This window comes from Pelodiscus sinensis, chromosome 5, assembly GCF_052426305.1.
Source record: "Pelodiscus sinensis isolate ZL-2025 chromosome 5, ASM5242630v1, whole genome shotgun sequence".
Classification (NCBI taxonomy): domain Eukaryota; kingdom Metazoa; phylum Chordata; order Testudines; family Trionychidae; genus Pelodiscus; species Pelodiscus sinensis.
Window position 1 is genome coordinate 113,042,708 of NC_143056.1, and position 17,516 is coordinate 113,060,223.

The following is a 17,516-nucleotide window of genomic DNA, read 5'->3' on the forward strand; positions in this document are numbered from 1 at the left end:
GCAAAAAGTAGATGATAGGGACATTCTTCTGATCTATCAGAAAGAAAAAAAAAAGAATACTTTCTATTAAAGCTGGTAGAAAAATGCAAACCTTTTTTCACACATAAATGTCCCTAATTTCATTGAAAACTTTTAGAATTATTTTTCCCAACTAGCTCTACGCTTTATTTTAAAGATACAAGGAATCATCAGGTAACAAGGCCTAGATCACACTGGGATGTACTATACATTTGCCAACTGCATTTACAAGATGCCAAGATATTCTTACATTCTTAAAAGTTTAATTGACAAACACCAGATGTTTGCAACACACCTTTCATTTTCCAAACCATCTGATCTGTAAGGGTATGTCTACACTAGAAAGTTAGTTCGAACTAACGGACGTTAGTTCGAACTAACTTTCCTATGCGCTACACTAGCGCTCCGTTAGTTCGAACTTAATTCGAACTAACGGAGCGCTTAGTTCGAACTAGGTAAACCTCATTTTACGAGGACTAACGCCTAGTTCGAACTAGCTAGTTCGAACTAAGGGCTGTGTAGCCCTTTAGTTCGAACTAGTGGGAGGCTAAGGCTTCCCAGGTTTCCCTGGTGGCCACTCTGGCCAACACCAGGGAAACTCTATTGCCCCCCTCCCGGCCCCGGAGCCCTTAAAGGGCCACGGGCTGGCTACTCACTTTGTGCCAGTTGCAAGGCTGCCAGCACCCGTGCCTGCACAGCCTGCACCTGCCACACAATGAGCCAGCCATCCGAGGGCTCCCAGCCCTCCACTGCTCCCCACGACCAGCCTGGCGGCTCCCGGGAGCCTGCCCGGGGGCGCAAAAGGCGGGCGCCCGCCTGGTCAAGTGCGGAGATCGTGGACCTCATCGAGGTTTGGGGGGAAGCCTCAAATGTCCACGATCTCCGCACTAGCCACCGGAACGCGGCCGTCTATGGACGCATGGCTGCCAGCCTGGCCGCCAGGGGCCACCAGCGCAGCCGGGAGCAGGTGCGCTGCAAGATTAAAGACTTGCGGCAGTCCTACTCCCGGGCCTGCCTGCCAGGGGCTGACCCGGAGGCCTGCCCCCACTTCCATGCCCTGGACCGCATCCTGGGGCCTCATGCCGTCCCTGCCCCCCGGGACGTGATTGACCCCGGGGCAGAGGGACCGCTCCTGGACACCGAGGAGGAGCAAGAGGGCTCTGAGAGCCAGGAGCCTGCTGCCAGCCTTCCCAGGACCCGGGACCCCCGAGGCACCCCACAGAGCCGCTCGCCTGCATCATCAGAGGCCGGGGAGGCATCCACCTGTGAGTACCCTCGTGTTCCCCTTATGTGTACGGGGGGCTGGGGCGAGAGGGAGCCCCGGGACCGTGCGCCTGGGCCTTGCCCACTACGGAGCAGCAGCTGGGGATCCTGCAGGGGCCCTGGCCTTGCAGAGGGGAGCTGGGTTTCACACACCTGGGCCCCTGGGGTAATTGACCGCTGGTCTTCTTGCACCACAGCTGCAGCACCGGGGCCTGCAGGGCGCACCACCCCGCCTGCAGCAGCCGCCCGCGCCCGGGCAAGCAGGACAGCCAGGAACCAGGAGGACTACCAGAGGCGGCATCTCCGGTTCCTGGACCGACAGCTCCGTCTCCAGGACCACTGGGTCCAGGAGGACCTCAGGCTGCGCCAGAGGAGTCTGGAGGCCCTGGAGGAGCAGGGCCGTGCCCTGCGAGGCCACCTCCAGAGCCTGCTCGACCGCTTTCCATTTCCTCCTCCCCCTGCTCCCCCTCTTGCTCCCCCTCTTGCTCCCCCTGCTCCCCCTCTTGCTCCCCCTCTTGCTCCCCCTCTTGCTCCCCCTCTTGCTCCCCCTGCTCCTCCTGCTCCTCCTGCTTCCGCTCCTGCTTCCTCCACACCCCCTGTCCTCTCTGCCCCCCCCTCCACAACCATTCCCCACCGACGCCCCCGGACCCGCAGTGTGGCGAGACGGGAGAGGCACCCAGACTCCCACCCCTGAGCTTTCCTTTCCCTTCCTCCCTTCCCTCCCCTCCCCTTCCAGCTCCCTCGTCCCAGGTTTCCCCCTCCCTTCTCCCACCTTCATTCCTCCCTCCCCCACCCCAGTTCTCTGAAATAAACATACGTTTTTGTTTGAAAAACAGGTGTCTTTATTTGACAGTAGGTAGGGAGGGGAAAGGGGAAGGGGGGGGTAGGGTGGAAGAAGGCCCCGGTGGGGCATGCAGGGAGAGGTCAGTCCTCCTCCTCCTCCACCTGGAAGCTCTCCCGCAGGGCTTCCCGGATCCGGATGGCCCCCCGCTGGGCTTCCCGGACGGCGGCGGTGCGGGGCTGACCGTAGTGTCCAGCCATGCGGTCAGCCTCAGCCATCCAGGCTGGCAAGAAAGCCTCCCCCTTCCGCTCACACAAATTGTGGAGCACACAACATGCCGCCACCACGGGAGGGATGTTGTGCTCGGCCAGGTCCAGACGGGTGAGGAGGCATCGAAAGCGGGCTTTCAGTCGCCCGAAGGCCCCCTCCACCACGATGCGGGCCCTGCTCAGCCTGTTATTGAAGGCCTGGCGGGAGGGATTGAGGTGTCCCGTGTAGGGCTTCATGAGCCAGGGCTGCAGTGGGTAGGCGGCATCCCCCACCAGGCAGACGGGCATGTCCACGTCCCCGACCCTGATGTGGCGGTCGGGGAAGAAGGTCCCGTCCTGCAGCCGCTGGCACACGGAGGAGTTCCGGTACACCCGGGCGTCGTGTGCTTTGCCGGACCAGCCCACATTTATGTCCGTCAACTGTCCCCGGTGGTCACATACGGCCTGCAGGATGACGGAGAAGTACCCCTTGCGGTTCACGTACCGGGACGCCTGGTGTTCCGGGGCACGGATGGGGATGTGCGTCCCGTCGATGGCCCCCCCGCAGTTGGGGAAGCCGAGGGCGCCGAATCCCCGGATGACGGCATCCGGGTCGGCGAGGCGGACCACCCTGCGGAGCAGCACCCGGTTGATGGCCTTGACCACCTGCGGAGAGAGACACAGCAAAGCGTCAATCAGTGGGGCGCCCGGGTGGCTGGGAGCGTGCGTGCCCTGGCAGTGCCCCGCGCCCCACTCCCGGAAGCAACCCCCCTGGCGGCGTGTAGTACGGCCGGGACAGCCCGACCCCTCCGGTGCGGGGCGCTTTCGCCTCCTCCCGCCCCCCCCTTTGTCCCTGGGGCGGCCCATCCCCTCCTCGCAGCCCCCCTCCCCCCCGGCTCGGTGGCCGACGAGCGCCGTACCTGCATGAGCACTGCTCCGACAGTGGATCTCCCCACGCCGAACTGGTTCCCGACGGATCGGTAGCTGTCCGGCGTGGAGAGCTTCCAGAGGGCGATGGCCACCCGCTTCTGGAGGGGGATGGCGGGCCTCATGCGAGTGTCCCTTCTTTGCAGGGCAGGGGCGAGCCACTCGCAGAGCTCCAGGAAGGTGTCCCTCCTCATCCTAAAGTTCTGGGTCCACTGTCGGTCGTCCCAGTGCTCCAGGACGATGCGGTCCCACCAGTCGCTGCTGGTGTCCAGACGCCAGATGCGGCGGGGCACGCCGGTGCCGGGGCGCCGCCGCGGCTCCTCCACGGCCCCCAGGGCGGCCAGGCGGAGAGGCAGGGGGCTGACGTTCCCCAGGTGGTGCCAGGCAGCTTCGAGCCATTGCTGGCAGGCTTGCAGCAGCAAGTCCAGAACGTGCACCAGAAGGTGCAGGGCGAGCCGTGGCTCCATGTTGCCACCTGCGGCGGCCCCCCCGAAGGGAAGCACCGACACAGACGGGCACAGAGACCGACGCTTTGCTGTCCCTCGGCGAGGTTGGCAAGCAAGCAGGAAAAGCTGAGAACCGGCTGTCCAGGGGGGGTCCCTTTAAGCACGAGCCTCAGATAGCCTCAGACAGCAGCCACACAAAGCAACTGCTGACCTGATGCCCTGCCAGAACCGGTTTCAGCTGCCCTTAAATGCCCCCCTGCGTCCAATCAGTGTGGACGCGCTAGTTCGAACTAGCAAAACGCTAGTTCGAACTAGTTTTTAGTTCTAGATGCGCTAGTTCGAACTAGCTTAGTTCGAATTAACTAATTCGAACTAAGTTAGTTCGAACTAGCGCTGTAGTGTAGACGTACCCTCTCACACACCATCCGTATAGGGGTATGTCTACATTACAAAGTTAATTCGAACTAACAGACGTTAGTTCGAATTAACTTTGATAGGCGCTACACTAGCGCTCTGCTAGTTCGAACTTAATTCGAACTAGCAGAGCGCTTAGTTCGAACTAGGTAAACCTCATTCTACAAGGACTAAGCCTAGTTCGAACTTACTAGTTGGAATTAAGGGGTGTGTAGCCCCTTAATTTGAACTAGTGGGAGGCTACCCCTCCCCAGCTTTCCCTGGTGGCCACTCTGGCCAACACCAGGGAAACTCTATGCCCCCCTCTCGGCCCCGGAGCCCTTAAAGGAGCATGGGCTGGCTACGATGCCCGTGCCAGGTGCAAGCCTGCCAGCACCCAGCTAGCAGACCCTGCACCTGGCACGGCTCGAGCCAGCCACCCGATGCCCCCCAGCCCTCCCCCTCTTTCCAGGACCAGGCTGGTGGCTCCCGGGAGCTTGCCCAGGATCGCAAGAGGCGGGCACCTGCCTGGTCCAGTGCGGACATTGTGGACCTCATCCATGACCTCCGCACTAGGCACAGGAAAGCGGCCATCTAGGGCAGGAGAGCTGCCAGCCTGGCCACCCAGGAGTAGGTTTGCATGAAAATCAAGATGGTCCACTGAGACCCCCGACCCTGAGCCCTGAACTTAGAATGGCCGTACTGGGTCAGACCAAAGGTCCATCTAGCCCAGTAGCCTGATGCCCTGCCGGCACTGCTTCCGGCCATCCTTAACCCCGGTTCAGGGTCCACTTAATGTGGATATGCTAGTTCGAATTAGCAAAACGCTGATTCGAACTAGTTTTTTAGTCTGGATGCGTTAGTTCGAATTAGCTTAGTTCGAATTAACTAATTCGAACTAATTTAGTTCGAATTATCGCTGTAGTGTAGACATACCCTGGGTGACAAATGGTTGAAATGTGACAGCTGCACCATACTGGGCAGATTACAACGTTTAAGTATAAAACCATAATTGACAAATCATAATGTGTTTAAGGGGCTTGCTCAGTGTGTGAAGCAAATGGTCTGGTTATGCAGTCTCTTAGTGTACATCTGCTTGGCAGTAAAACACCTGTGGTGCAGCCATGGCTTGTCCGGGTCAGCTGAGTTGGGCTTGTGGGGCTCTATCTATGGGACTAACAGTTGCTGTGTAGGTGCTCAGGCTGGATCCTGGGCTCTCAAACCCAGTCAAGGGGGCAGGTCTCAGAGCCTGGGCTCTGGCCCAATCTCCAGTGTCTACAGTGCAATTTTTAGACTTGGTACCGTGGTTTACCCACAACCCCCTGTGCATCCCTAATTAACCAGTAGCAGGTTGCGAACCTAGTTGATTTGCTTCATTTAGTTTTCATTAAAATTCTGATTTGTGAATTATTGCGTGATGCCCAATGGTGAGCATGCAGAGATCATATAGGGGAGAGACTCAAGTGAGGGTGGATGTGTGTGGTTATGGCTAGGACCCTGCACAGATACACAGTTTTATCCGCATCTGCATCTATATCCGCAAAACTGAGCAATAGATACCTGCATCCACATCTGCGGATGAGGAGACCCATGGATATAAAGTGCATATCCTCAGTTTTACAGCCCCTCAGTATGAGCCCCTTGAGCCTACGCCTGCTTGCATGGGCCAGCTGTGCATGTTTGACAGCTGGGCAAACATAGCCACAGATTTTCAAGGCCAGTTCTGCTCTCACTTCCCATCTAGGGAAAATGATACTGGGTCTCACGTGCCCCCTTCCTGCCCTTTCCCTTCCTGAAATCTACAGGCTCCTGGTCAGCTCCCCTCTTTCCTTTCTAGCCTTCTGTCTGCTGTTTGGGGTCAGGGTGGGGAGGGGTTGGGTCACGGTGTGTGTGTCTGTGTGTGCGTGCGTGCGTGCAGAGATGCAGGCTGCAGCTCCTATCCTGCTGGGTTGGGCCTGAGAGAGCTATGCAGTGAGAGAGGGATGCTGAACAATATCTTTGTGGACTGTGGTGCCGGTGAGGGGTTATGTTGTGAATTTGTGACCTTTTCAGTGACTGACCTTTGCCTTTCAAAAGATCTCCAGTAGGAGTCCCTGAAAGCACTCCTCAGCTGTTTGGGAACTCTTGGAAAACTTCATCGGCATGTGCCTCTGGGTATGATCATTCACCTGTGGACCCTTGTGATATCCACTTACAGGCAGGTGAGCAATGAGGATCCGTCATTATTTGTCTGACACCAACATGTTTCATTCTGCTTGGACCTCTGAGCCCAAGTCACAAAAGCTAAACAGCTATTTTTAGTGCATTAGTACACTTGATTCCAGATGCTGATAGATAAATCCACCAAGGCCCAGATCCACAAAGTTCTTAGGTATCTAAGTCCCAGTTTTAGCTTCACTGTGAACCACATAACTGCTTGGCTATTGCCTAATTCTGTAGGCACCTATGCTTCTGTCTCTGGACACGTGCACTACTGCCTTACCCTAGGCTGCCAGGTACCTCTCTGACCCCTAAGCTCCAGAGCAAGTTACAGACTGCAGGGGAAGAGGCGTTTGTCTGTCTAACTCACGTGCAGGCTTTGATCCTATAGGTGTACTCGGAAGCTGCCTGCTGGATTTGGTCGCATTTGAAATGGATGTGCTGCTGATGCCAACCCTATAACTTTTAGCACAGTGGTTAGAGCTCTCATCTGGGGTGCAGCAAAGCCAGGGTCCAGTTCCACTGCTCCAACAACTATGTAGCTTCAACGGGAAAGATTCTGGGAGCAACACACCAGAATATCCTCTAGCTCTGTGGTTACAGCCCTCCCCTAAGTAGCAGGAAATGGCTGTTCAAATCCTTTTCATGGTTTAGGCAGCAGGGAGGGCTGGGCCTCCCACAGATCAGGTGAGTGCTCTAACCACTGGGATTTATGTTATAAACTGGGTACCATAAGCACCATCCACTTTGTGCAGTGTTAAGCAGCTACCACTACCTTCTCCTCCCCCTATGATTTTATGTGGAGTGAGGCAGGTTGCCTAGCTCATGCTCACAAGAAATGACTTGGGCGTGCAAGCTGCTTGACTCTGGGAGTGGGGAGGGTTTCTTTTGGTGGATGACTAGCATAAATAGGCATCTCCCTGTAGCCTAGACTTGGTGCTTATTTCTGTGACAGGGTCGGACAGGTTTAGGACACATCCTTCTCATTAGCACCTTCCATTGGCTAGTGTAGGCTTTGTGGATATCAGTGTTATCCTGTGTTTTTTCCAAGCTCAGCATCACAGTGCCTAAGTGCCTTTATGGATTCAGACCAGGGATGGGCTAAAGGGCCTCCGCAGGCTGGATCCAGCTCACCAAGCAGGTACATCCGGCCCACAGAGGCCCTACCACTCTCCCGCTCCAGGCCAATTTCGGTCTGGGGGTGGGGGGAGTGTGCAAAGCCAGGAGCACGTGGTGCTTGGAATTGCCAGGCGCTCTGATATGGTTGGAGGAGGCTTTGCGTGCTCCTCTACCCCCAGACCAATCAGAGCCTGGGGGTGGGGGAGCATGTGAAGTTTCCTCCACTCTATCCCCGCCCTGCGAGCAGCGCGCAACACTTAAAAGCACCATGCACTCCTGGCAAGGCAGGAGAAGATTTCATGCACTCCCCTACCCCTGGGCCCTGATTGGCTTGGGGGCAGGGGAGCACGTGAAGCCTCCTCCCACCCTGCCAGGAGTGCGTGGCGCTTTTAAACACCGTGCAGGGTGGGGACAGAACGTAGGAAGTTTTGCACGCTCCCTTGTCCCCAGGCCTTGATTGGCCTGGGGGCAGGGGAGAGTGGGAAGTCTCCTCCCAGCCTGGGGCATGTGCTCAGACACCTAAAGGGAAGGGCGAGGGGGCAGGCTGGCAAAGGTGCCCCTCTACCCCCAGACCAATCATGGTCTGGGGGTGGAGAACCTGGAAGTATCCCAGCCCTGCCCCGCCCCTCCCCTTTCACCTGAGTCCCCGGGGTGGGGCTCGCGGCCACTTCAGACATTTTTTAAGTGGCCTCCAGCAAAAAATTATTGCCTACCCCTGATTCAGACCTAACTGCTTCTTCAGCAATCAGTGCAGCTCCTATTGACAGCAATGGAAGTTGCACATATACATCTACTATAGAGTAAAATATGTTCATAAATTTCCTGCTATACTCTGTTTTAATAAACAACACTACTTCCTCCCGTAAAAACGCTAACAAGCGTTAATAGTTTTGGAACTAAAATTTTTTTTAATATGTTGCCTTAACAGCCTCTTATGCAGCAGAAGCTTGTAGCATCATTACAAAAGAACTCTTTGCTGCGTGTCACACCTATCTGAGTCCTGTTTCCTATTTTGAGCAATGTAGAAGGGACACCTGCAAATGTGGGCAGATTTGTTTGTGCTCTGCTTTAGCCAATTATGCTCATCAATGCCGAAGACATGGAGTAATAATAGATTTTAGATCTAGCATCCCAGACTGTGGTAAGTTGGCTTTCATTTCGGACTAATGTTTTAATGTCAGGTTTTATGCATGGCAGTGAGCAAGCTAAATGGAATGTTGCCTATTTCATATATGGGGCCCATGAATTATACTCCATTCTTGTTATACATGGTACTAGGACAAAAGTCCTTTTCTCACCAAATCAGAATAAATGCTGTCATTTATCAAGTCACTCATAACTCTGTTCTCCCACTCACACATCATCATATATATTTTTTGATTGCTTGTTCATGTGCATTCCAATAAGGAGTGTGTGTGTGCACAGTAGCCAGAAGATTTTTCCCCTAACAGCTATCCTGAGCACCCTTTGGAGGGCACTCAGTATAAAGCCCTGCTAACCCACACCCCTCCTCGATTCCATCTTTCTGTCAGGGATGGTAGCTGGAATTTCCCAACACTCTACAAGCATAGCAATCATCCTTTTCTAGAGTTCTTTCTTGCTAGCATGAATTGTGGTTAGTGCATAGTTTGGAGTTAGACTACCTTTTGGGGAGAGTTGTTGTCTCCCACATGTCTCAACTCTGTAGCATATCTGGGTCTCTGGGCTTCAAACCCTGTGAAACCTGCATCATGTATATGCCCAGAAGAGATCTCCACTGTTCGTGTTGTACTTAGGAGGGGGTCACCAGCAAGATTGTTGTGCCATCTGTAAAACTCCAGCCCTGAATATGAAAGGATAGAAATCAATGCCTGAAGGTTTTGCTAATGGAGTCTGAGCCAGGGTTGATGGGACTCTGTGTCGAGTACCTCTCCCTCAGCATGGAGCGCCCTGGCATGTCAGCCTGGCTGGTACCAGGAAAGGACAGGGCCTCGTGGCACTGTTTGAGTACATGTGCCGCAAGCAAGCAAGCAAGAACCGCTCCCAGGCACTGGTGCCACTGAAAAAGAAGAGGCCAGACAGAGAATGATATTCCACTGCGAGGCCTAAGGAATCAGCCCCTGTGAGATCTGAGTCATGCCATGCTAGTGCAGCCTCACCGCCGCTGCAGGTCATCCCCAGTGGGGATGGGCGGTTATGTCTGGACTCTCGGCCACTGATGCAACGCTAGGAGCTGCACTTTCCCTTGATGCTGGAGGCTTTCAGCGCATTGCAAGAGCTGCTGCATTTAATGGTACCATTCTCCCCACCCAGACAGATGTCACTGGCATGAGTCCCATCCTCCTGTCTCCTCCTTTTGGAGAGGAGCCTGCCATGATGGCTTGTCAGACTTAGGATGGGGAGCCCCTCTGAGAGACCTCAGGACACACTGTCAGAGAGCTGAGAGTGGTGTGCCTTGCAAGGCAGACCTTCCAGGCACACCAAACAGGGCACTGCATAGCAGTTATGATGGAGAGCAGTGTTCCCTCTAAGCTGAAGGGCAGCACAGCTTCACGGGTGATTAATCACCCCTGCCCATTCAGAGGCTCAGGGCTCTGTGCAGGGAGCTGACTGACTGAGTGGGGCTGATTAATCACCTGTGAAGCTGTGCTGCCCCGCAGCTTAGAGGGAACACAGATGAACAATCCAACAGAAATGTTCTAGATCAACAAACACACTCCTCTCCCCTGTTCGCGCTCTGGGACTTCTGTGTAAAATGTACACTACACTTGCAAGCATGGGACCTCTCTGGGATACAGAACAAGCTAGTGGACCAGCTCAGCAGGTCATTTCCTGGGTGCAAATGGTCCCTTCACTTAGACGTCGCAAATTCAGTCTTCCAGAAATCGGGGTTTCCCCAAATCGACCTATTCCCCCTTCAACACCAAAGGCATTGTCAGCAGTTTCACTCTTTTCAGAACTACTGCCCAAGCTCCAGCATAGATACATTTCTCCTTCTATGGTAAGGTCATCTCCTTTATGCCTTTCCTCCCATACCACTTGTCCGCAAGTTACTCCTCCAGATCCAGAGGGAATAGCTCAAGTTATAGTGATAGCACTAGCTTGTCCCCATCAGCACTGGTACACTTCCCTCTTAGACATGTCCGTGGAAGCCATGGTGACCCAACCTCTCTTGCTAGACTTAGGGTGTGTCTAGACTACCTAGTTTTGTCGACAAAAGTGGACTTTTGTCGACAAAACAATACCAGCGTCTACACTACCGTGGAGTTCTGTCGACATAACGTCGACAGAACTCCGCGGTTTTGTCGACGCTGGTATACCTCATTTTACGAGGCATAACACTTTCTGTCGACAGAACTCTGTCGACAGAAGGTGTTATTGCCTGTAACGTTGTGTCCAGACTACGGAGTTCTGTCGACAAAGCGGCTTGCTTTGTTGACAGAACTCCATATGTCTGGACGCAAATTGTCGACGGAAGTTTTGTCGACAGTATCTGTCGACAAAACTTCCGTCGACAAAACGCGGTAGTCTAGACGTACCCCTTCAGACACAAGACCATGGTCACCTCCAACATCCGAACTTCGAGTTGTTGCCCCGCATAGCATGGATGGTCAATGGCTGAACCCAATGGAGTGTTCCTGCTGAGACCAGGTCAGATAAATCCTCCTTGGCAACAGGAAACCCTCTAGGAGGGCCACTTACCTCACGAAGTGGAAGAGATTTTCAGTCTGATCAGTGCAACATGGTTTGTCCCTGATGCTGGCCTCAGTGCTGCTCCTTCTGGATACCTCCTCCATCTGAAGCACCAAGGACTTTCATCTTCATCAATATGGGTGCACTTAGGGGCCATATCAGCCTTTTACCCAGCTGTGCAGGACTGCTCAGTGTGTGCAAATCCTATGGTAGATTGGTTCCTAAAAGAACTCAACAGACTTTACCTTCAAATCTGCCAGCCCCTTCCCTGCCTGGGACCTCAACGTAGTCCTTTCTAGGTTGAGGGGACTGCCATTTAAACCATTCGTGACATGCTCCCTGTTCTACCTTTCTAACAAGCGGGCATTCCTGGTAGCAATAACTTTGGACGGAAGGATATCTGAATTCAGGATCTTAACATTGTAGTCGCAGCTCCACGTGACCCAGGACAACTTTCTGCTGATATTCCACCCCAGGTTGCATTCTAGCAGCCAAGAACAAAAGCTCCATTCTCTGGATGTCCACAGGGCACTGGCCTTTTACATAGAGAAAACGAAACTGTTCAGAAAGTCGGTCTAGTTATTCATAGCTGTGGCAGATGGAATGAAAGGCCAGCCCTGTATCATCAGTGCATTTCATCTTGGACAGCGTCCTATGTTTGTGAATGCTACAATCCTGCAGAAATGCCTGCAGCTCCACGCACTGCGCTGTCCACCAGGACACAGGCCTGCTCCACAAAATTCCTGGCACAGATCCCTGCTCATTAAATCTGCAGAGCGGGGACCTCATCCTCCATCCACACTTTTGCGAAGGATTATGCAATCACCCATCAGGCCAGAGGAGATGCAGCATTTGCGTGAGCCGTGTTCCAATTGGTGCAAGACTTTGACACCTGAACGTGGGTCTGAGAGTCACTGGATTGGAATGCACATGATCAAGCACTCGAAAAAGAGAAGAATAGTTACTTACCTACTCACAACTGTTGTTCTTTAATATGTGTTGTTCATGTTCATTCCAACACCCATTCCTCTTCCCTTCTGTCGGAGCAGCTGGAAAGAAGGAACTGAAAAGGGGATGGGTCAGCAAAGCTTTATTTCAGGTGCTATGAGGGTGCAACTCCAGGGGATGTCTAGGCTGACCTTACAGGTAGCTGCTGCAGAAAATAAACTTCTGGCAAGCATGAGTGTGTGCACGCACACACCTGATTGGAATGGACACCAACAGCACATCTTGAAAAAGAACAGTTGTGAGAAGGTAACTATTTTTTCTGAGAGTCCAAGGCTGAGATGTTTTCAAAGCAGGCTAGGGAATCTAGACACATCTTCCATTATTTCTGTGTATCTCAATCTCCTAAACTGCTTTGAATATCTCATCCCAAAGGTCTGTATTGGTGCAGTTCATGGGATGGGTAAATGGCTTCTGGTTCTCTGTACTCAGAGTGGGGCTCTGGATTTTTTTATAAGGTTCACAATATGACTCTCTGATTGGAGTTGAAAGTGAACCTATTCCTACGGGGTAGCTTAGCAGTTCCTGTTTAGATAGTTCCCAGCCCTCTCTGCATCCACCTCCTCAGCAATCACTGGAACCTTCTCTTAGGTGACGTTAGAGTACAGGCAGTGCGGATATCCTGTGCAGTGGTGGTGTTGGGATTTAAATCCACGAAGAAGGGTAAGCGTGTGCAGATGTCCCCAAATTAGTGAATTTTCTATTTAGATTTGAATGTCTAGTGCAGAGAACTTAAACTCCCAGCCTATGGGCCATCCCCAGCTGGAGGAATTGTGCAATCTGGCCTGGGAGTGCTGCTGTGCAGGGGTGGGCAGCCTGTTCATTACTGTCCTTCAAGCCCCACCCCTTCCCACCACCGCCCTGTCCTCTTCTCCCCCCGTGCACCCAGTCCCCAGAGATGTGGCTTTGGGGATCACTGGGGGTGGGGAGCTGGAGAGGGTGATCCTGGAGGTCAGGCTTCCCTACATTCCCTGAGGTAGCACGAGCCACAGGGAAGTGGAGTGCTGCAGAGTGAATGCTCCCACTGAATGCGCCGCTTCCCTGAGGCTCTTGCCACTGCAGAGAGTGCGGAGGTCCCAGCCACTGCTGCGATGCGGTGCCAGGCCCCCCAGGAGATCACCAAAGCTGCGTCCAGGCTGGCAGTGGGGGTGAGGGGGAGAAGTGGGGCAGCAGCAGCAAGAAGTGGTGCTTGGGGAACAGTAACAGACAGGCTCCCCCTCCTGTCCTGCGGAGACTCCAGTCCGGATTGTGCAATTGCTCTGTTTGGGTTTGGCTCGCGGGCTGGGTGTTTGAGACCCTTGATCTAGTGGTACAGAGAGTTGCTGATAGTGGACCCGCTGCCTTTACATATGAAATGACTCAAAACCACTTGAACTTCTCCTAAGATGGAGTTTGGATAGGCTCCACAAACATTGGTGGGGAATGTTTTCATAGGCTTCATTAACTCCTCTTTCCCACCAATCTCAACAGCCAGCTTCCTTTAAGTGTCTTCAGACTCATGGCTTATGAGAATGTGGAGGATGATCCCTTTGGAGTTAGTTTATATTGAAATTTTGTGTATACTCAAGAGGCTGGTTTGCTTTCAGCCACTATGCACTGAATTTGAGGATTCTGTCCATATGTTGTCCATTCACTGTGAATGGCATTCCGAATCAATTCTCTCCGATTCTAGGTATACTGTGTGAGAAGGTGGGATTGGTGCCAGTTCAAAATACATTAGATTTTCTCTTTTGGATATTAGGAAACAGCAGTTGTCAGAATTCCATGTAATTTTAACACCCAGTTCATTTATGAATTAATGTGTTGATATCATAGCTGTGCATGGCAGCAGAAATCCACATTTGAAAGATGTGAAATCCTCCAACAATTCTTTAAGAACCTGAGTCTCTGGTAATGGTACTCAATCCCTCAGTTAGTGGAACTACCCTAGACTGCATGTGTCCCTGACTATTGTCTTGTGGGGCATGTAAACAAAATTTCAGATTGTGTGACTCTACAGTTGTAAAACACCAACATTTTCCTCGGATACCTCATTATGTTTTTGTTTAAGATGTGCACTGCTCACTCATTTGAGAGCCAAACATGCTGAGAGTTATAAAGACACAAAAGCCCAGAGTCTGTTCAGTTACACCAGGATAAATCTGGATTAAATGTACTGGCTTAATTGGATTGACATTGGCTATACAACTGTGTAATTTATATCCTGTGGTGTTATAATAGCAATTTTAATGCAACAGGGAGCCAAGAAATAATGAAGTTTTATCAGAAAATGTGTTGCCCTAAAAAGACTTATGAGATTGGAGTGTATTTGAATCTCTTGCACTGTAATTAGAGAGATCTATTTCATTTGGATAGCTCTTTCATGTGAAGACACAAAGGAGTACAGTACCTGCATATCTACCTGTGGTCAAACCTGCCAAACATTTTCAATGCCAGAGACATGCAGCAGTGATTGTGTTGAAGGTTGTGCTTGTCCTGTTGGAATGTATTTGAACAGCAAGACTGAAAGATGTGTACAGAGGTAGGTATAGCTTGCATCACTGACAGTAAGTACCACTTTAAATGTGAACTTTTATATTGTCAAATCAAAGAGAGGTTAGAAACTACGAGTGGCTTTTTTGTATTCTGTAGAACAATATACATCTCCCCTAGATCTAGCAGACTTTCAGCATCACATAGAATCGTGTTAATGAGGAGGTTTACAATCCTTTGACTCTTAAACTCAGCCTATCCAGTTTGATGTGCTAGTTTGAAAGGCCAGTTCTTAGCAATGGGGAAAGCAAGGAAAAAAATATTCTTTCCTAAGACAGTTTTTATATTTTTTCTCTCCACTGAATTTCAAGTAATTCCACATATAGTTCTGGTGCCTTCATACTTCATCTGCCCTTCAGGATGGGAGTGCCTTATTTATGGGATCTTTTTGTTGTTCAATAAAATTTACCCTGCAGAGCAGACCACCCCCATGCAAAGCTGAAATTTTAAAGCGCCAGGTCTTTTAACATGGTATCGATGATGATCACTCTTCACATGCTGGGTGTTTTTGAACATCAGCAAGATAAGGGTACAGACTTTGCTAGCTTTGGTGATTTGATGTGGAAAGCAGTCAAATACTATCGTGAAGAGCAGCAGTACCTAGATAGACAGACATACAGACAGGCAATGCTGTGCTGTATCCTGTTTTATTTATCAGCTATAACAAAATTGTGCGTTTTCAGTTCTTTTATTCATCTAAATAAATGACTGCTGACAATATTTGGTGACTCTTGACCAGATTTGACTTCAAATGTGTTACTCATTATTTACACTGATGCAGCTGGGATCATACTGCCATATATTTTTTGAGCATAAAAAAGCATATAGGCTACATCTACACTGGTGTGATCTTGCGCCAGAGATATGCAAATGAGGCTAAGTGTGGAATATCGCCCAGCCTCATTTGCATATCTCATGAGCCGCCATTTTTGCAGAAAAGGCTCTTGTGCCAGAAGGAGCCTACACTGCCCCTTCTTGCACAAGAAAAGCCCTCTTGCGCAATGCCGTTATTCCTGAAAATAATCAGCATAGCGGCATTGCACAAGAGGGTTTTTCTTGCACAAGAAAGGACAGTGTAGACAGCTCCTTCTGGTGCAAGTGCCTCTTCTGCAAAAATGGCTGCTCATTAGATATGCAAATGAGGCGGGGCGATAGTCCACGCTTAGCCGCATTTGCATATCTCCGGCACAAGATCATGCCAGGGTAGACATAGCCTTCGAGTATAATCTAAGACTGTCAAGCGATTAAAACAATTCATCCCGATTAATCGTGCTGTTAAACAATAATAAGAATACTATCTATTTAAACATTTTTTGGATGTTTTCTACATCTTCAAATATATTTACTTCAGTTACAACACAGAATACAAAGTGTATAGTACTAATCCCGGGCTTTGTGTTGTGCTACCCTTTTGAAACAATGTGGTGGCATTTCAAAGAGGCAGTGCCGCACAGTGGATCCCGGGTTCTGCACTGTGCTGCCCCTTTGAAATGCCATGGCAGCGTTTCAAAGGGGCGGTGCTGCATGGAGCTGGGGGTCATCTGGGGCCCCAGCTGACCCTGGGCTCTGTGTTGCTCTGCCCCTTTGAAGCGCCATGGTGGCGGCATTTCAGAGGGGCAGCATTGTGCTGATTTTGGGCTCCATGCAAAACACCTGCGATTAATGTGTGCTAATTGTCAGCCCTAGTAAAATCCTAGTCCAGTGTTTCTCAATGTGGGCCTTCTTTGAGAAAGCTAATGGGCCCATGGTGCTTTGTTTACCTAAAGAGTCTGTAGCCATAGAGCCTCATGGCTCCCACTGACTCCAGCTGATGTCAGTGGAGCCAGGATTTCACCAATGGAGTGTAAAACAATAATACAGGTGGCTGCTGAGAACACGTGCAGTATTTAAGCCTCTCTATTGCTGTGTGAGGGGGTCACTCACCACCGTAGCGGGGGTCCGTCGTCTGTCCCCAGAATCAGTCCATTCCGCCCGCACAGGCCTCCGCTCACGTGGCGTTTCCCCTCCGGAATCTTCTGGTCGCGTTGCTCTCTTCACTACACTGCCCTCTGGCAGTGCCCAAGTCACTCGCTCTGAGCCCCCCTTCCGGGGGTTTGGTGTCTCTCCAGCAGGCCTGTCCGCAGGCCTAGCAGGCTGGCCGGTTGGCTGTCCGAGCACCCTGGCCCAGCCTAACTCTCTAGCCCTGCCCTAGCTCCAGAGAGCGTCCTGCTCCCTCGGCAGCCAGGCTCACACCCTTGCCGCAGGCCTAGCAGGCTGGCCGGTTGGCTGTCCAAGCGTCCTGGCCCAGCCTGACTCTCTAGCCCTGCCCTAGCCCCAGAGAGCGTCCTGCTCCCTCGGCAGCCAGGCTCACACCCTTGCCGCAGGCCTAGCAGGCTGGCCGGTTGGCTGTCCAAGCATCCTGGCCCAGCCTGACTCTCTAGCCCTGCCCTAGCCCCAGAGAGCGTCCTGCTCCCTCGGCAGCCAGGCTCACACTGCCTTGGCTGAAGCAGCCCTGCCCTTTTATAGCCCCCAGCTGGGCCTTAATTGGCCATCGCCGCCCAGCTGGGCTGAACTCCCCGGGGCTGCTCCAGGCTGGGGTTTGGCTCTTAAGGGGCCAGTACAGGGCAGCTGCCCTGTTACATGCTGAAATATAGAAAAGTCACAGTTTGGGGAATTAGGGCCATAAAAAACAAATGGAAGTCAGGAATGTACATGATTGCAGTCCTAGGTTTTCATGGATTTCTAATTGGATGCATAAAGAATCTTACCTTCCATGGGGTCTATCGTTCACCAACAAACAATGGCCACCTGGGAACCCCAGAATCTGTCTTCTGATCAGAGTCACAGAAAACAAAAGGGATACTTAATTTCACTTAATAAAGTATTAACTAATTCCTGATGAACATGGGGTTAGGAGAGAGAATATGTAGGGCA

At 51.9% G+C, this 17,516-nt stretch overlaps 1 protein-coding gene across 1 annotated transcript in view; it reads left to right on the forward strand.

The window, feature by feature from the left end:
• OTOG (otogelin) overlaps positions 1–17,516 on the forward strand; it is a 177,817-nt gene that overhangs the window by 51,939 nt on the left and 108,362 nt on the right. The window contains exons 18-20 of the mRNA XM_075928087.2: positions 6,153–6,277; positions 8,323–8,535; positions 14,427–14,592. Coding sequence (XP_075784202.2) covers positions 6,153–6,277; positions 8,323–8,535; positions 14,427–14,592 — 504 coding nt within the window. The remainder of the gene's footprint in view (positions 1–6,152; positions 6,278–8,322; positions 8,536–14,426; positions 14,593–17,516) is intronic.